Source organism: Gnatocerus cornutus, chromosome 3, assembly GCF_029298725.1.
Source record: "Gnatocerus cornutus isolate USDA-ARS CGAHR chromosome 3, icGnaCorn1.1, whole genome shotgun sequence".
NCBI classification, from domain to species: domain Eukaryota; kingdom Metazoa; phylum Arthropoda; class Insecta; order Coleoptera; family Tenebrionidae; genus Gnatocerus; species Gnatocerus cornutus.
In genome coordinates, this window is record NC_142235.1 from 12,786,173 (window position 1) to 12,804,615 (window position 18,443).

At 39.1% G+C, this 18,443-nt stretch overlaps 5 protein-coding genes across 6 annotated transcripts; 4 read left to right on the forward strand and 1 right to left on the reverse strand.

Moving 5' to 3' along the window:
* The first annotated feature begins 3,949 nt into the window (after window positions 1–3,949).
* Window positions 3,950–5,992, forward strand: LOC148177065 (cytochrome P450 6a8-like). The gene is made up of 3 exons (XM_088032521.1): window positions 3,950–5,293; window positions 5,344–5,595; window positions 5,640–5,992. The coding sequence occupies exons 1-3, from the start codon at window positions 4,216–4,218 to the stop codon at window positions 5,801–5,803; spliced, it is 1,494 nt and encodes a 497-aa protein (XP_087888647.1). The 5' UTR covers window positions 3,950–4,215; the 3' UTR covers window positions 5,804–5,992.
* A 30-nt stretch (window positions 5,993–6,022) lies between these two features.
* On the forward strand, window positions 6,023–7,758 carry LOC148177066 (putative cytochrome P450 6a13). Its single transcript, XM_088032520.1, has 3 exons — window positions 6,023–6,138; window positions 6,193–7,516; window positions 7,565–7,758. The coding sequence occupies exons 1-3, from the start codon at window positions 6,076–6,078 to the stop codon at window positions 7,738–7,740; spliced, it is 1,563 nt and encodes a 520-aa protein (XP_087888646.1). The 5' UTR covers window positions 6,023–6,075; the 3' UTR covers window positions 7,741–7,758.
* Window positions 7,759–9,674: 1,916 nt separating this feature from the next.
* Window positions 9,675–11,362, reverse strand: LOC148177067 (cytochrome P450 6a2-like). The gene is made up of 2 exons (XM_088032522.1): window positions 9,988–11,362; window positions 9,675–9,938 (listed from the first exon to the last, which is right to left on the reverse strand). The coding sequence occupies exons 1-2, from the start codon at window positions 11,300–11,302 to the stop codon at window positions 9,775–9,777; spliced, it is 1,479 nt and encodes a 492-aa protein (XP_087888648.1). The 5' UTR covers window positions 11,303–11,362; the 3' UTR covers window positions 9,675–9,774.
* On the forward strand, window positions 11,140–12,978 carry LOC148177068 (putative cytochrome P450 6a20). Of its 2 annotated transcripts, none has more exons than XM_088032526.1 (2): window positions 11,140–12,796; window positions 12,912–12,978. In XM_088032526.1, exons 1-2 carry the CDS (start codon window positions 11,482–11,484, stop codon window positions 12,938–12,940), a joined length of 1,344 nt encoding a protein of 447 aa, XP_087888652.1. In that variant the 5' UTR covers window positions 11,140–11,481; the 3' UTR covers window positions 12,941–12,978. The 2 variants fall into 2 exon arrangements, with proteins under 2 accessions (XP_087888652.1, XP_087888650.1); XM_088032524.1 differs by having other exon boundaries at window positions 12,868–12,924.
* A 324-nt stretch (window positions 12,979–13,302) lies between these two features.
* LOC148177069 (putative cytochrome P450 6a14) lies at window positions 13,303–14,945 on the forward strand. Its single transcript, XM_088032523.1, has 2 exons — window positions 13,303–14,626; window positions 14,673–14,945. Exons 1-2 carry the CDS (start codon window positions 13,312–13,314, stop codon window positions 14,834–14,836), a joined length of 1,479 nt encoding a protein of 492 aa, XP_087888649.1. The 5' UTR covers window positions 13,303–13,311; the 3' UTR covers window positions 14,837–14,945.
* Window positions 14,946–18,443: the final 3,498 nt, after the last annotated feature.

The window sequence follows — 18,443 nt, forward strand, 5'->3', positions numbered from 1 at the left end:
GTTAACTGCAAATGTCAGTTGACAAATCGAAACCCACATTTGTAATGAACGGCAAATTTCTTTGACTTTTCATAGCCACCCTTGATGCTAGAAACATTTATAAACACCTTGTATTTCTGTTACAGTTTGATGCTTTACTTACCAAACACCCTGTACAGTAGGTGGAGTAAATCCAAAGTAACAAAAACCCGAATTAACTGGCTTACCTAATTTAAAAGAGTTACTGAACAATTAATTTCGATTCAAAGTTTAATATTGTTACAAGTAGTTGGCGCACGCGACTACTAGTCCCTAACTACTGACGGCAACCTCTTCGATATAGATGTCTACATCCAGAACTGCAAATTGCAAGGACTCGTCCGGAAACTTATCGATTTCCGGATCCCGTTGGCCTACGGTAAGTTAATCCACTCGTACCTTACTAATCGCTGTTTTCAGGTCAAAGTCAACGAAGAGGAATCCACCAAGAAGTGGAGCAAAGCAGGAGTCCCTCAGGGTTCTGTCCTAGGGCCGCTCCTGTATTTGCTCTACACCGCGGACGTTCCAACGACGGATGACACCGTCATCGCAACGTTCGCGGACGACACGGCCATCCTGGCCCAAGGAAGACACACCGCAGGACTCGCAAAGAAGATCAACACCCACCTGGAGGAAATCGAAAAATGGGCAGAAAAATGGAAGATCAAAGTCAACGGGAAGAAGAGCAACGGAATCATCTTCACGAAGAGACCAAAGAAGCACAAACCAATAAGAAGCATCAAGTTCAGCGAAGAAGACATCCCATGGAAGACGGAAGTCAAGTACCTTGGAATCACCATGGACCAAAAACTTGACTTCCAGAAGCACATCAACGAAGCACATCAACGAACCAGGAACTCTACCCACTCCTCAACCGGAGGAGTAAGGTAAGTATTGAAAACAAAATACGTATTTACACTTCTGTTATTAGGCCCACCATGACGTACGGAGCACCAACCTGGAACCAAGCAGACGAAAGAAGAAAGAAGAAACTCCAAATCGTGCAGAACAGGACCCTGAGGAACGCCATCGACGCCCCATGGTTCATGACCAACGAACAAATCCACAACGACCTGAAGATTCCACCCATTGAAGATGTCATCCAGAAGATCGCCAGGAGGCACTTCGAGAAGGCAGCAGAACATGACAACCCAACAATTCGGAAGCAAACAGAGGAAACCACCACGAGAAGATTCAAGAGGCCAAGACTCGCAATGGAAGAAGAATAGAAGAAAGAAGAAGAAGAAGAAGAAGAAAAGGTCCCACACTGGAAACACAAGACCCACCGAAGAAGAAAGAAGAAAAACCACCGAAACAAAAGGCCACCGAAGAAAACAAGAAGAAAGAAGAAAACCACCGAAGAAAAGGAACCATGACTGTGGAAGAACACGAAGATCGTGAGACCACGCAAAAGCAGCCACAGACCAAATGATGAACTGCAAATTGTCAATCTGACCCGTCGGTTAACCGACGAGACTGAGCTGACCATCCATGGGGTTCTTTCGCATTCGTGCGTTCTCCCCTAAAAAAGAAACGGGGTTCTTTTACGATTAGCGTGTTTCTCCGTTTAAAAGTAAACACCCCAAAGTAATTCAAGCATAAAACGTTCATTTATGTTTATTTCTATTGGTCCATTACGTTGAATAAATGTGTGAAGGTGGACAAGTGGACACCGATTTTAAACGAAATTGCGTACATTGAAAATATCAAGTACAGCAATTTTATGTTGTTTTTGTGGTGATGGTGGCTTCTTTAGAATTAGGTTATGTCACTCTCGTCATTCTTAGCATCAGTCAGTGCTTACGCTATTGTTGTGGAGTCATTTCTCTTTCAATAGGCGAAATTATCCAAACTACCCCCATCATAAATTAAAAATTCTTGCCTGGCTATCTAGTTTACATCTGGCTGTTTCCCCGGATTACAGCAGGTCTTTGATTTACAAGCGTGCCCATCATTTTACCAATGGAAGTTATCTCTGCCAATGGTACAAAGTATGGTGGGTAGCTAACTCTTAAACGAAGTTAAATAGGTTTATGGAGGCCATATAACCTTATTCCACTGGGAATTCTATACCTACACAGGTATTCCAGACGCTCGCAATTCCTTTAGGAAAATTTTTCGTATGTAACTTAACAACAGAATGCTCTCCAGCGATTCATGGGCTGTGATTGGCCAACTTAAAGAGCTTATTAAGTCAAAAACTGTAAGGACCTGATACATCAATCAACTTAGATTTTGATGAAGAATTTTCCATTAAAAGGAAGTGCGAGCGTTCTGGCACAGCTTGTATAAATCATTGTTTAATAAAATACACACAAAATCATAAAATCAGCTAATTGAGCGTGTGAAAATCATATTGTCGTATAAATTTGATATCGGAGAGTAAGTTTTCTCATTACTTCGTTTTAGGACACAATAATTGGTGTATTTTTTCTAAATTATTGATTGTTTATTTCATTTAGATTAGTTGAAAACAATTTTTAATTATTATTTCATTTTAATCATTAATTAAACTACACTGCTCCCCAAATTTAACGCTAAATTGGAAATTAATAACCTGATTAATTGGGACGTTGATGAACTGGAAGAATGAGAAACTGTGAAACTAAAAAGCTGAAAAACTAAAAAAAATAGAAGACTATGAAATAAATCAATATGAGAAATATGTAGCTTGATAAAGTGCAAAAATGAGAAACTGTAAAAATAGGACATAATAAAATGAGAACCTAAAACCAAAAACCTGAAAAATCGGAAACTTGTAATCTAAAAAAATAAAATGCTGAGAAAAATAATATATGACCCAAATATTTATGAGCAACAAAAAACTGAGAAAAAGACAAAATAAAAACACAAAAAGCTAAAAATTTGAAATGCTTATAGATTGATAAACTAGAAGAACGAGAATCTAAGAAACTTGAATAACAAAGCTAAAAAACTAAAAATATGGGAAAGTAGAAAATTAAAAACCAGAGAAACTAAAAAAATAAAAAAATCAAAATCTATGAAATTGGGAAATTTTGTGGTCTGGAAAAAAGAAATACTAAGATCTTGAAAAAGATAAAATCCCAAAATTTTATCAAAAACTGAGAAACTGGAAAAATGAGAATCCGGGAAACGAAGAAATAAAACATTTGTGAAGTAGAAAAAATAAGAAACTGACTAACAATGAACTTGAAAAAAACTAAAAGACTAAAAGAACCTGAAAAATGTCAAATAATGAGAAACTGTAAAAGTAGCTATAAAAATCTGAACACTTAAAAAACTGTGAACCTGGGAAATTTGCCGTTTAATAAACTGAGTTCCTGAAAACGTTAAAAATGTAACTGAGAAACTAGGAAATTGAAAATCTTAGAAATTGTTATCCTGAGAAAACTGAAAAATTAAAATATGAGATACTAAAAAATCAAACTGAAAAACCGCGAAATCAAGACATAAGTTACATGAAAAGTTAGTTGCTTGATAAAGTAAAAAACTCTCAAACAATATAATAAAGACAAATTAAAATTTAAACCCACTGAAATAAAAGGCATTACTATTCAAAGAAATAAAGAAATAAAAAAATTAACTATGAAGATGAGAAAACCGAAAATCTAAAAAACCCGAGGAACTAGATCTGGAATAACGACAAAAGAAACCAAATAAACTGATAAATTAGAAAAATAAGAAACTGTGAATCTAAGAAAACTGAGCAAGTAAAAATATGACGAGGATAAAAAGGTAAACTCAGTAAATAAAAAATAATAAAAATGTGAATCCGAGTAGCAGGAGAACTTAATAAAAAAAATTCAATTAATAACCATTTTGCTCCACGTTCCCCTACTCACTGTGACAGTACCATTACTTTCACTTTTTTCAGACTTTGTTCCCCACCTGGCATTTTTACTCAAATTCTCAAGTACCACCTCATTCACATCAAACATTCAGCGTGACTACAGTACTCACACTTCAAACCACAAAATCCTCTAATTAAAATTCTCGTGACGCCATTCATTGTTCAACAACAAAAACATTATCATTCATTCGGAAATCACGTTCTAGATATTAATTTGTTAGCGATGTAAACAACGACCGGTTCTGATAGGTATACTTAGAAGCATTCCGACGATTTTCGTCGTACTGATGAGTAAAAGATATGTCAACTAGTGATAACGTTATCGTTAAATACACCGAAGCAACAGTACCACATTTGTTCCAGCCATGTCTGTACTAACAGTGTTCTTCCACATCTTCACAGTGCTCGTATCGATACTAATCGTAGTGATAAGTTACATAAAATGGAAGCACCAGTACTGGTCGAAAACGAGCGTCCCGTTTATAGTACCATCGGTACCGTTCGGGAACCTCCAGAGCCCGTCGAAGAAGACGGCATCCATCGGGTACCACATCAAGGATTTGTACAACCACGCAAAGAAGCAAGGCTGGAAACACTGCGGTCTCTACTTCTTCGCCAGCCCGGTCTATTTAGTCATCGACTTGGAGTACCTGAAGAACGTGGTAACAAAAGACTTCCAGTACTTCGTCGACCGCGGGATGTACTACAATGAGAAGTCCGACCCCATCAGCGCCCACCTCTTCGCCATCGGAGGCACCCGCTGGAAGAACCTCCGCACGAAGTTAACCCCAACTTTCACTTCCGGGAAGATGAAGAGCATGTTTCCGGTGCTCATCGAATGCGTGGGTCTTCTCATGGAAGCCATGGAACGAAAAACCGCCGAAATCGACGTGAAAGAACTCCTCGGGCGCTTCACCACCGACATCATCGGGTCTTGCGCGTTTGGTCTTGATTGCAACACCATCAAAGAAGAGGACTCGCCGTTCCGTGTGTACGGTAAGAAGGTTTTCACGTCGACGAAAATGAGGTCGCTGAAGATGACGTTCGTGTCGAGTTTCCCGAACTTGGGGCGACTCCTCGGGATCCGACAGGTCTCCAGCGACGTGTCCGACTTCTTCACTAAATTGGTGCAAGAAACCATGGAGTACCGCGAGAAGAACAACTACCGGCGCCCGGACTTCATGCAACTGTTAATTGATTTGAAGAACGACGCCGGGTACACGCTCACGGTTGAAGAAGTCGTCGCGCAGAGCTTTATTTTCTTTCTTGCGGGTTTTGAGACGTCCTCCACCACCATGACGTTCACTCTCTACGAATTGGCGAAGAATGAAGACATCCAGACGAAGCTCAGAGAGGAGATCTCCGTTGTATTGTCGAGGCACAACCACGAGATTACCTATGATGCCATCAATGAGATGAAGTACTTGAATCAAGTCATTGAAGGTACGACTTTTTTGTGTTGTCGACAACACTATCTCACTGTTATTTTTCAGAGAGTCTCCGGAAGTACCCTCCTCTTCCTTTCGTCACTAGGACCTGTGTTAAAGACTACCCGATTCCGGAAGCTGGAGCTACCATCCAGAAAGGGCGTCGGGTGATAGTACCAATCCTCGGGATCCATTACGACGAAGAGTACTACCCGGATCCCGACAAGTTTGATCCTGACAGATTCACTGAAGAGAATAAGAATAGTAGACCGCAGTACTCTTACATTCCTTTCGGTGAAGGGCCCAGGAACTGTATAGGTAAGTACTACCGTGACTATCAAAGGTACTACACGTTTTTATAGGGATGAGATTCGGACTCCTTCAGTCTAAAGTGGGGATCGTTGCTCTCTTGAAGAAGTACAAGTTTACGGTGAATCCGAAGACAAAAGACCCTTTGGTGATGGCGAAGAATGCGTTCATTTTAACAGCCAAGGGCGGAATCTGGTTGGACTCGCAACCGATCTAATTGACGTTAATTGTGATAAAATGAGAGATTAATTAATGGAGCACTTAAAGAATGATGCGGCGAGTTTAGTACTTAAGGCAGGCAGCCAACTATACGAAATTGTATAACCAGTTGCATTTTCATCAGTTCTCTGTTCATCTTCGTTGTATTTATATTAATTTTATATAATAAATTAACATATTTATTTTAGTTTTTGTTATTGTCTCACCGAAATTATTTTTTCTTATCATTGCACTTGATCAACATTCTTCACTCAAGTTGGTGTTATCAGGATGACTAAACTAATTTATTCCGGTTCGGTACAACGAGAAGAGGCGTCACCTAACCTAGAAACAGTGAGATAAAGTACCAATTTCGCTCAACAAACACTAATTTTGTTGTTTCTAGAGATGGTACCAATGGTACTGTCGTACTTTTTCATTTTCGTCGCAACTTTCCTCACCATCGTCGTTGGGTACTGTAAGTGGCGGTACCAATACTGGAAACGACGCAAATTACCATTCTTGACCCCGAGAATTCCGTTTGGTACCAGTACCAACCCATTCAAGAAGCGCCAGCAGGTTGGGTACCGAATGAAGGTTCATTACGATAAGATGAAAGGCAGAGGATGGAAACATGGCGGACTCTACTTCTTTCTGACGCCATCTTACATGGTGGTGGATTTGGACTATGTTAAGAATATAATGACGAGAGATTTTCTTTATTTTACTGATCGTGGAATGTACTATAATGAGAAGACTGATCCTCTTAGTGCCCATCTGGTTAATCTTGGAGGCTCCAAGTGGAGGAGGTTGAGGACCAAGTTAACTCCAACGTTCTCTTCGGGGAAGATGAAGATGATGTTTCAGACCTTGGTAGAGTGTGTCCCGAATCTTCTCCAGAAAATAGAGTCGATGGGTAGCACCCCCATTGATATCAAAGAGGTCTTGGGGTGCTTCACCACTGATATTATCGGAACCTGTGCCTTTGGATTGGAGTGTAACTCTTTCAAAGACGAAAACTCACCGTTTCGGGAGTACGGGAAGAAGGCCTTCCAAGTAACACCTCTTCAAACTTTCAAAATGATCTTCACTTTGTGCTTCCCTGACTTGGCGAGGAACCTCCGCGTCTCAATCACCTCGAAAGACATCACGAACTTCTTCATGGAGCTCGTGAGAGACACTGTTAAGTACCGAGAGAGTACCAACTTCAGTCGGAACGATTTTCTTCAGCTTTTGATCACAATGAAGAACTCCGGTGATGCTTTGACGATTGAAGAGATTGCTGCTCAAAGTTTTGTATTCTTTTTGGCGGGCTTTGAGACGTCCTCCACCACAATGACTTTCACTTTGTACGAACTTGCTCGAAGACCCGACATCCAGAGGCGAGTGAGGGAAGAAGTTGAGACTGTTCTGAAGAAGTATGGTACCATCACGTACGAAGCAATTCAAGAAATGAAGTACTTGGACCAAGTTCTTGACGAAGCTCTGAGGATGTACCCTCCGTTACCATTCTTGATGAGGCGCTGCGTTCAAGACTACAAGGTTCCTGGAGAAGATATTATCATAGAGAAAGGTACGACGGTTTCGATACCAGTACTTGCAATTCATTATGACGAAGAGTACTACCCTGAGCCTGAGACCTTTGATCCGGAGAGGTTCTCTGAAGAGAAGAAGAAGGAGAGGCACGCGTATGCTCATCTTCCATTTGGAGAGGGACCGAGAGCTTGTATAGGTGAGCAAGGACACCACGTAGAAAGTGGTACTAAATTTGAGTTTTTAGGGCTGCGATTTGGGCTTATGCAGTCTAAAGTTGGTCTAGCTTCTTTGGTGAGGCAGTACGAGTTTCGTGTGAGCAGTAAAACAAATGAACCTTTGACCATGAAGAGTAATGCTTTTATTTTGGCGGCTGAGGGGGAAGTGTGGCTGACGGCACAGAAAATAGAGAACTTGGTGTAAATAAAGGTCTAATTTTTTTTCTTTTATTTTCGTCTCCAAGCCCAGATTGTTTCAAGTTCTTCAAGTTACTAGTCAACCCAATTGGAGAAGTGGAATGGCTTTCTGATTCTGAATTTGAAGTCTCTTCTTCTCTATCAGGTTCGGATTTGAAGAAATTCTTAAAAAAATACTTTTAGGCGACTTAAACTGATAATGGAATTTTTAGCCTTCAAAACCGGCCTAAAAGTAAGTCTATCTATCCAAAGTTTTGCATACTACATTATCCCCAATTTTATAATTATTTGGGTAAAATCAAAGCGACAAACTGCTGTAAAGTGCAACAAAGACGTTGAATTATTGAAAATGAACATGTCTAGCAGTGCTGCTGCAACAATACCAAAAAGCACATCAAACCTAATTCATACAAATTGTGAAGCTACACAAGCCAAAAGTGCAAATGTAAATAAAGAAAATATGAACTTTTCTGATGGATTCATAAATATTTACAATTATTTAGTTGTTATAAATGATTAAATCAATTAATCATAAATAATAATTAATTAACTTGTAAATTTAATGATGTCGCCTAAAAAATCTTGTGTGTATCACGGCCAAAAAGTGCCACTTTTTGGCCTTGGTACACAAATAACTATTTTTTTGGCGACCTTAACAAAAATTAAATTTTTAGGCGACTTTAACTAAAAGCTGAAATTTCAGTTTTCAAATGCGGACGAAAATGATAGTTTTTTGGCCGACAAAAAATCGACAAAGCGCTGTAAAGTACAACAAAGACGTATTAAACTATTGCATGTCTAGCAGTGACGAAAGTGCTGCTGCAACAACATCAAAATGAAAATATAAACTTTTTTGAAGGATCCATAAATATTAACAATTATTTACTTGTTATAAATGATTAAATCAATAAATCATAAATAAGATTTAATAAACTTGTAAATTTAATGATGTCGCCTAAAAACTCTTGTCTGTAACACGTCCAAAACGTGCCATTTTGCTCTCGCCTTTTTTTTATGGTCTCGGCTGTCGCCTCGGTCATTAAAATAAAGCTCGCCCAAAAAAGAAACATTTTTTGGTCTTGGTACACAAATAACTATTTTGCTTTTTTACTTGAGCTTTTTTTTCGGGCAATCTGGTAGAATTAACCAAGATTTTAGGAAAATTTTATCGGGTCAAAAAAATAATCTAGAAATTTTAATTTTTAAGAGGAAGCAAACTGTTGTGACATCCACCACTACAATTCGTAATTTTAGTAATTTTTGTGTTACAGCTATGAAAATAGGGAAATTTTTTACTTTTCACTCGTATATTAACTTTAGCAAACTGGAAAATTGTTGAGAAAAAGGCGCACATTCTAGAGTTTTTAACTATGTACACTACCCAGCAAAATTAACGCAAAATCAGTCTATTAATTTTAAAAATGGCTTTAAAAAATTATTGACGATTCACAACAACTTACGATTACTTTAATTTGATAGAACATTTATAGGACAATCCAAAATTGCATATTATACTCTAAAACTTGAGGTTAAAATCACAACGACTCTCACTTTTGTTTTTTGCAACTATTTTGCAACAAGTGCTAATTTTGTAGAAAAAATTTGATATGAAATTGTCAAAATAGCTTTAAAATGCATGTACAGGAACGCTACTCCTCCGAGTAGAGAGTTTCGCGGAGGTAAAAAACGTATGTCTCAGCTTATTATAAGATAAAAGATTTAATTTATTTTTCAACATTACTTAAAAAGGATCAATGGTATGTCGTAAAGAAAAAAACAAACAATATTGGCTGTGGAAAAGACTACATGTCGATGATAAGTTCACACCCTACGTTTGGTAGCCAAACTAATTATTTTCATAGGTATGAGAACACTGTGAGTTATATTGCTGATCTAAAAGACGAAAGGGCCGAAAGAGGTCGCAGGAAATTCAAATATTGATTCTTTTTTAAGAGATTTTACTTAAGTCTTTTTGAGTTTTTAGATTTTTCTTTAAACTCTTTGCTTAATTTTTTAATTAATAATTTAATTTAATTTTTTGTTATATTTTTTTAGCCTTCAACCAAATTTCACCATCTGCTGCTAACACAAAAGAATTGGGTTTCATCTTCAGAGGCTCCTTTGTCTTCTCGTCAACACTAAACTGGTAGTACCTCAGTAAGGAAGCCAGACCAACTTTCGACTGCATAAGCCCAAATCGCATTCCTGCAGAATATATTTTGGTACCACCTTCCTGTTGGTCGTACCTACTCACCTATACAAACTCTCGGTCCTTCTCCAAACGGTAAGTACGCATAACCACGTCTCTCCCTCTTCTTCTCTTCAGAGAATCTCTCAGGATCAAACTTCTCAGGCTCAGAGTAGTACTCTTCGTCATAATGAATTCCAAGAACTGGTATGAAAACTTTTGTTCCCTTCTCAATCACGATGTCTTCATCAGCAACTTTGTAGTCTTTAACACATTTTCGCGTCAAGATAGGCGCTGGAGGGTACATCCTCAGGGTCTCGTCAATCACTTGGTCTAAGTACTTCATTTCTTGGATTGCTTCGTACGTGATGGTACCGTGTTTTTTCAGAACCGCCTCAACTTCTTTTCTGACCCGTTCTTGGATGTCGGGTTTACGTGCAAGCTCGTAGAGAGCCCAAGCCATGGTGGTGGAGGAAGTTTCAAAACCGGCTACAAAGAAGACGAAGGTTTGAGCCGTCATCTCCTCCATGGTCAAAGCATCTCCTGAGTTCCTCATGTTGATCAAAAGCTGCATGAAGTCGTTGCGATTAATATTGTTGCTCTCGCGGTACTTAACAGTGTCTTTAACAAGCTTCATGAAGAAATTCGTCACGTCTTGGGGCGTCACAGTTACCTCCAACTTCTTCCCCAATTGGGGGAAATTCGTAATAAAGAGCAGCTTCATGAGTTGCCACGGTGAGGGTTCAAAGACTTTCTTGCCGTACTCACGAAACGGGGAGTTTTCATCTTCGAAAGTCTTACAGTCCAGACCAAAAGCACAAGTTCCTATGACGTCAGTGGTGAAGCATCCCAAGAGTTCTTTAACATCAATTGGGGTACTACCTTCCGAGTCGATTTTCTGGAGGAGATTCGGGACACAATCGACCAAGTTTTGGAACATCATCTTCATCTTCCCGGAGGTAAAAGTCGGCGTTACTTTCGTACGTAACTGCCTCCATTTGGAGCCTCCAAGCTTGAAAAGATTGGCACTTAGAGGATCACTCTTCTCGTTACAGTACAACCCACGATCGGTAAAGTACTCAAAATCCTTCGTCATGACATTTTTGACATAGTCCAGAACCACGACCATGTAAGCCGGAGAGGTGACAAAGTAGAGTCCACCGTGCTTCCATCCTTTGGTCTTCATGGTATCGTACTGCTTCTTCAAGAGAAAACCACTGTGTTGCTTCCGGGCCATGGGATTCGAGTCAGTACCAAACGGTATTGATGGTACCAGACATTGCAAGCCTCTTCGTCTCCAGTATTGGAACTTCCATTTATAGTACGCTATGATTACGACAACCAAAGACACGATGGACGTGAAAAACTTCCATAGTACCATGACTTAAGCAGAAGAACTAATTACTAATTTGAGATAAGTTTAGCGTTTTATCTTCGTTGCCGACACAGATAGCGCTGATTACTAGTTCAAGTACTTTCGCTTTCACAATTTTCACACTAGCTTATCTAAAATCAATCACGTAGTCACAGTGTTTGCTCTTAAAATATTTTTCTGCAGCTATGGTACTATGTAACATCTTCATGATTATCGCATCTGCGGTGGTAGTCGTTATAGCGTACTATAAATGGAAGTTCCAATACTGGAGACGAAGAGGCTTGCAATGTCTGGTACCATCAATACCATTTGGTACCGCCTCAAACCCGGTGGTACGGAAAGAACACCCTGGAATTCACCTGAAAAGACACTACGATACTATGAAGGCCAGAAAATGGAAGCATGGTGGACTTTATTTTCTCATGTCGCCATCTTACATGGTCGTGGATCTCGACTATGTTAAAAACGTGATGACAAAGGATTTTCAGTACTTTACAGATCGAGGTATGTACAGCAATGAGAAGAGTGATCCTCTGAGTGCCCATCTCTTCAATATTGGAGGCCCGAAGTGGAGGAACTTACGAACGAAACTGACGCCAACTTTCACGTCAGGGAAGATGAGGATGATGTTCCAGACCCTGGTGGACTGCGTTCCTAATCTTCTCAAGAAAGTTGAGTCGGAGAGAAGTACCCCAATTGATATCAAAGAAGTGTTGGGCTGCTTCACCACCGATATTATCGGAACTTGTGCTTTTGGTTTGGACTGTCATACGTTTGAAGAAGAAAACTCCCCGTTCCGGGAGTATGGGAAGAGGGCTTTTGAACCCTCACCATGGGAGATTACGAAGATGATTTTTGGTAACATTTATCCCGAGTTGGGAAGAAAACTCGGAGTTACTGTGACATCCCAAGACGTCACCGACTTCTTTATGAAGCTTGTCAAAGACACTGTTAAGTACCGAGAGAGCAACAAAATCAATCGCAACGACTTTCTGCAGCTTTTGATCAACATGAGAAACTCAGGGAACGCTTTGACAATCGAAGAGATGGCTGCCCAAAGCTTTGTCTTCTTTTTGGCCGGTTTTGAGACGTCCTCCACCACCATGACTTTCACTCTATACGAGCTTGCTCGAAGACCTGACATTCAAGAGCGAGTGAGGAAAGAAGTTGACACTATTCTGAAGAAACATGGTACCATCACGTACGAGGCAGTTCAAGAAATGAAGTACTTAGACCAGGTCGTCGACGAAACTCTTAGAATGTACCCTCCGGTTGCTTTTATATTACGGAAATGTGTTAAGGACTACAAGGTTCCTGACGAAAACATCGTCATAGAGAAAGATATAAGTGTTATCATACCAGTTTTTGCAATTCATTACGACGAAGAGTACTACCCTGAGCCTGAGAAGTTTGATCCTGAGAGGTTCACTGAAGAAAAGAAGAAGGAGAGGCATGGTTATGCTTATCTGCCTTTTGGAGAAGGACCAAGAGTCTGTATAGGTGAGTAGGAACGAGTAGAGGAAGGTGGTACCAAAACATATTTTGTATGGATGCGGTTTGGACTTGTGCAGACAAAAGTGGGTTTGGCTTCTTTATTAACACGCTACAAGTTTAGTGTTAACAGTAAGACCATGGAGCCTCTGAAGATGAAACCTAATTCCTTTGTACTGGCGGCGGAAGGCGAAGTTTGGTTAAACGCCGAGAGGATATAATACCAAGAAAAATCTTTTGATGTTAAAATGTATTTTGATTAGTACAGATTTTAAAGTTTGAAATGTGTTTAAAATTTTCAACAGTCACAATCTGACGTATTTGAAGAAACTCAAAAAAGAGTCCAAACAGTATTATATGTGGCGCCACTGTTTTTCCTTTTTTATACCTATCAAAACACTTTGAAGTCCACTTATTAATTTGTGTCCAGAAGGCTAATGACTACGCAGTTACTTAAACTTGTTTTTAACTTTACTCAACACCAATTCATTTGACTACCATAACAGTTTAGTGCTTCATCAGGCATGATACTATGGAACATCTTCATGACCACCGCGCTTATGGTCATCATCATCATAGCGTACTATAAATGGAAATTCCAGTACTGGAAGCGCAGAAACTTCTACCACCTGGTACCATCAATACCATTTGGTACTGATACGAACCCGGTGACCCGAACGGAGCACACTGGTTTTCTCTTGAAGCACCAATATGATACCATGAAGACCAGAGGGTGGAAGCACGGTGGACTCTACTTGCTCACGTCGCCGGCTTACATGCTTGTGGATCTTGACTATGTCAAAAACGTGTTGACGAAGGATTTTCAGTACTTTACCGACCGCGGGATGTACAGTAACGAGAGGGATGATCCTCTAACTGCCAATCTCTTCAACATGGGAGGCTTGAAGTGGAAGATCTTAAGAACCAAACTCACTCCGACTTTCACCTCAGGTAAGATGAAGATGATGTTCCAGAACTTGGTGGATTGTGTCCCGAATCTTCTCCGAAAAGTCGAATCAGAGGGAAATATCCCAATTGATATCAAGGAGGTTTCTGGATGCTTCACCACTGACATCATAGGAACTTGCGCTTTTGGTTTGGATTGTAACACGTTTGAAGAAAAAAATTCTTTGTTCCGGGAGTTCGGGAAGAAGGTCTTCGCACCCACACCATGGGAAATGGTAAAGTTCATCTTTGCCATAACTTACCCCGAGTTGGGGAAAAAACTCGAAGTCACAGTGATTTCCCGAAACGTGACTCACTTCTTCATGAACCTGGTGAAGGACACTGTGAAGTACCGCGAGACCAACAGTATCAATCGCAACGACTTCATTCAGCTGTTGGTCAACATTAGAAACTCAGGAGACAGTTTGACTATCAAAGAGATCGCTGCTCAAAGCTTCGTCTTCTTTGTAGCCGGTTTTGAAACGTCCTCCACCACTATGGCTTTTGCTCTCTACGAGCTCGGGCGAAATTCCGACATCCAGGAGCGAGTCAGAGAAGAAGTTGAGACAGTTGTGCAGAAGTATGGTACCATCACGTACGAAGCAATCCAAGAAATGAAGTACCTGGATCAAGTTATTGACGAGACTCTTAGGATGTACCCTCCGGCGTCTTTCTTGGTACGACAGTGTGTCAAAGACTACAAGGTTCCGGATGAAGACGTCGTCATAGAAAAAGGTACAAGAGTTTTTGTACCGGTCCTTGGGATTCATTATGACGAAGAGTACTACCCTGAGCCTGAGAAGTTTGATCCTGAGCGGTTCTCTGAAGAGAAGAAGAAAGAGAGGCATGGTTATGCGTATCTTCCTTTTGGAGAAGGACCGAGAGTTTGTATAGGTGAGTAGGAACGACCAAGAATGAAGTGGTACCTAATTTTTTGCAGCGATGCGATTTGGGCTTATGCAAACAAAAGTTGGTTTAGCTTCTTTGGTAAGACAATACGAGTTTAGTGTTGACAGGAAGACAAAGGAGCCTCTGAAGATGAAGCCCAATTCTTTCGTATTGGCAGCAGAAGGTGAAATTTGGTTGAAGGCTAAGAAAATATAGCTCCAAATTGAATCTTGTTACCTTTGAAGAAATAAATTGGGTTTTTGTAATTATGTATCTGCAAGTTTTGATGGTTTTTCTCTGATTTCGAATAAAACAGTTAATCAAAGTTTTTTTTTTAATTGAATACAAAGTGTGGGATTAAATACAACATGAAAAATACTAAAAACATGAAAAATACATCATAATAGCTAGTTTATGCAGAACTCATGACCCAGAGAACAAGAGAGGGTGCTGACAAATTGTTGGTAAAAATGGTAAATTTTAAAACAAAAATTGATTAAGATTAATAGTATTTGAGAAAGGATAAAATAACCAATCTCAAAAGCTTACTCTTGAAGTGGAGTAAAAAGCCATCCCAATTTCTTGGGCAACGAAAGTGTAATGTTCACCTGACCAATGGACGATAGTATGTGTTCTTAGTTACCAATTTTCAAATTCCGTTTAGCTTCCGGATTGGATTTTTTCGTCTTAACTCGATTATTTTTTGAGCTAGAAAATTTTTGTTTCGAAATTTTGGCTTAGAATTATTGTCTTTTTTCTCTTTCACGAGTTCTGGGACATTCTGTATAAAAAGATGTCAAATAAAAGAGAAATGTCACCTACGATGTTTGTTAAAACCAAAGAGTAGTAACGTAAGTCGTAGAGCTCACTTTGCAAAGGCCATGTCACTCTTAACGTCACGTTACTCACCGAGCTAAAAGACAAATTGAACGTATTTTAAACAATTTGTAGTTTGTTGAAAACATGAATAATACAATACGAAGAACAGCGCAAATAAAACAAGATGTATATACAACACGAACTGTCACTCTCATTTGTGACATTTCCAATAAACTTATCAACGGCATGCCTTGTGTATTTGAACGCTCGCTAGATGAAATACAATATTTTTTCTACGACTAGTTGCTTAGGTCTGAACTTGGCTCAAGACAGAAAACACCGAATACACTGATTTGAGAATCTAAAATTTCTATTAGTTTGTTTTTATTGCTTCTTTTACTTACCGCAACGCCTAAATTATAGTTTATTGTCATAGTTTGAGAGAACGTCAATTGAAGAGTCTTTTGAGCATTCATCATAAACATAAAATAATTTTTTTTATTCTCAGTATTCCAATGGTACCAATTTGTAGTTAACAGCAGTGAACTCAGCTCGTTTGACTACAAAACCACTGAAAGAAAGAACTTAAAGTAACTAAAATCTTACCACATCTTCCACCATTTGTCCTGTTAAAATAATGTGAACGAAAGTCAGTACTGCTGTTAGAATGAAAAGGTAGAACTTGTCGGATGGTCCTTCCAAGAAATTCTCAGACTTTTAAGAAAAAATAACATTTTGGGTCAGAGGCTCTACTTACAGTGTAGAAAAAGGTTAAAATACTGATGCCACAAATGCCGCCGGTGATGCTATACACAACTATCAATGGGTCAATTTTACGTAGAACCTTTTTAGCGACACTGAAAACACAATAAAAAGTAAAAGAACAATTCAGTACAACATACAAATAAAGATAAATGTTTCTCTCAATAGCAGTTTTCAGTTTTCGGGCAACAACTTCTTGGTACTCGTTCTGATAAAACAACGTTTCGTCATGTTCAAATCCTTCATCAATCTCTTTCAAAAAATCAATCAATAAATAGAATTCGAAGCGTAATATCCCCACGACGTAGTAAGTCATGTAAAACACAGCCGGAGCCATAAAGCCGGTCGGAATAAAACCCATTCTGAGGATCCACGATAAGACTGTCCCCCATTTTGGAAAAAACTCTTCAAAGATAGCAAACGGAAAGATAATATTTTTATAGTCATCTTTCCACTGACTACACGTATATCCACAAAATATGGCCAAGGCTGTGTTCATAACAGTAAAAGTATTGAAATAGACAGCTTCCAAACGAATTCTTTGTGTGGTGGCGGTACTGGCTGTCATGTCCCAAAACTCAAAATTGCTAATTGCGTCTAGATACAGTGGTGCTAAATGTGGGATGGTAGAAATCGAGCCGAGAATCTAGAAAAATAATTAGAGATGTTATAGTTTCGGTTGGTACTTACGAAAAGACAGCAGCCGTAACATGGGAAGTACTTGATAAAGTACCAAAAATCAAACTTTTGCAAGAAGAGGACAGTCTGAAATAGCAGCAATAGAGCAATGGATATGGCGATGATTCCTGTTAAGACTTTCATGTAGATGCTTTGGAAAGCATCGATATAAAGGAGGCGGAGGACACAAAGTCGGTCATCTAAAAACATTGATGACCAAATGTTGACACTTTTGGGGTTTTTCTACTTTTTTTGGAGAAGGAAACGATTGTTGGGGCTCCGGTGACAGACATGTTTAATCTTAGGGGGACGATAATTCAATATTAATTGGCGGTAGTACAATTACTTTGGTTACTTTCCTATATTTGGATAATGACAGTTAAAAAATTTATGAGCAAATTCGTCACATAATCGTAGTTTTGAACAATTTGAGGTCACATATCAATTGCGTTCTCATAAGAAAAAAGTAAGGGGGAGACTGAATTTAGGTTAAACTTATTTTAGATAATTATGCTTATTCAGTGTTTAGACAAAATCGATATGTTTCTTAGATCCTTACTTTAGACTTTTGAAGGATCTTTAAAAAAGGAACTTGAAACACTCTAAAGTTGGAGACAAAAATAATAGTATATTATGAAACGCGTTTCATAATGAATATTTTGCCGCACGCACGTTTTTAGGACACGACGAGCGCAGCGAGGAGTGTCATAAAGTAGTAAGTGCGGCAAAATGCATTATGGACAAGTATCATACGCTATTTTTTCTATTTCGCCTTATTTTAAACGAAAAAACTTGATTTCGAAATCTAGGGAATTTTAGAGTAGTTGGCATTTGCAAAATGTTCGGGAAAAAATTCGAAGTAGCCAAATCCAGTTTCAGTCAGTTTGACAGGTGTGAAGTTTTGAGGTTATCGGAGCGCAAGGGAGCCAAGAGAGCGAAGATGTTGATTATGATCATGATGGTTCTCTTGCATCCAAGAGTTTTTCTCCGATGAATTATTAAGCCAAGGACAGAAATAATAGTGTATTGATCGAAAGTTTATCAAAACCAAAATCTAAATTGTCAACGTTGACGGCAGGTTGACGGTTTGTCTGCTGCAAACCTAAGAAAAATATAAGTTCCTGGAAATATTGGCACGGGATTGGTCCATTACGATACCGAAATACTCTCAAACGCGTATCAAAATATCTTCATTATGAACGCGAAATAGAAAAAATGAATTATAGTATTAGAGATTACTGTGACATGTACCAAGTACTTGGTGCCGCAAACGGCAATTTCAGGTTAGCCCAAAGGATGTACGTACCAGCAACGTTATCCTAATCGACGACAACCCTGTCTAATTACGTTCCAAAGATTGGATCAACACGAAAGAGGGACTGGAGGGATCGATTTGGGAGAAAATTATGATAGTGGGAGACCAAGAACCACAAGCACCCCTCAACTTAAAGAAGTTGTTCTTAATCAGGTTAAAGAATTTTCAAATAAAAGCATTCGCCAAATTGCTCGAGAACTAGGGGTCAATTCTAGCTTAGTAGGAAGAATCTTGAGGACGGAGAGATTG

Coding starts and splice junctions, on each gene's coding strand:
- LOC148177065 (XM_088032521.1), top strand. CDS start 4,216: ATGTCTGTACTAACAGTGTTCTTCCACATCTTCACAGTGCTCGTATCG. Junction 5,294..5,343: donor CTTGAATCAAGTCATTGAAG/GTACGACTTTTT, acceptor GTTATTTTTCAG/AGAGTCTCCGGAAGTACCCT. Junction 5,596..5,639: donor AGGGCCCAGGAACTGTATAG/GTAAGTACTACC, acceptor ACGTTTTTATAG/GGATGAGATTCGGACTCCTT.
- LOC148177066 (XM_088032520.1), top strand. CDS start 6,076: ATGACTAAACTAATTTATTCCGGTTCGGTACAACGAGAAGAGGCGTCA. Junction 6,139..6,192: donor CGTCACCTAACCTAGAAACA/GTGAGATAAAGT, acceptor TTGTTTCTAGAG/ATGGTACCAATGGTACTGTC. Junction 7,517..7,564: donor GGGACCGAGAGCTTGTATAG/GTGAGCAAGGAC, acceptor TTGAGTTTTTAG/GGCTGCGATTTGGGCTTATG.
- LOC148177067 (XM_088032522.1), bottom strand. CDS start 11,302: ATGGTACTATGGAAGTTTTTCACGTCCATCGTGTCTTTGGTTGTCGTA. Junction 9,939..9,987: donor AGGACCGAGAGTTTGTATAG/GTGAGTAGGTAC, acceptor TATATTCTGCAG/GAATGCGATTTGGGCTTATG.
- LOC148177068 (XM_088032524.1), top strand. CDS start 11,482: ATGGTACTATGTAACATCTTCATGATTATCGCATCTGCGGTGGTAGTC. Junction 12,797..12,867: donor AGGACCAAGAGTCTGTATAG/GTGAGTAGGAAC, acceptor GGACTTGTGCAG/ACAAAAGTGGGTTTGGCTTC.
- LOC148177069 (XM_088032523.1), top strand. CDS start 13,312: ATGATACTATGGAACATCTTCATGACCACCGCGCTTATGGTCATCATC. Junction 14,627..14,672: donor AGGACCGAGAGTTTGTATAG/GTGAGTAGGAAC, acceptor AATTTTTTGCAG/CGATGCGATTTGGGCTTATG.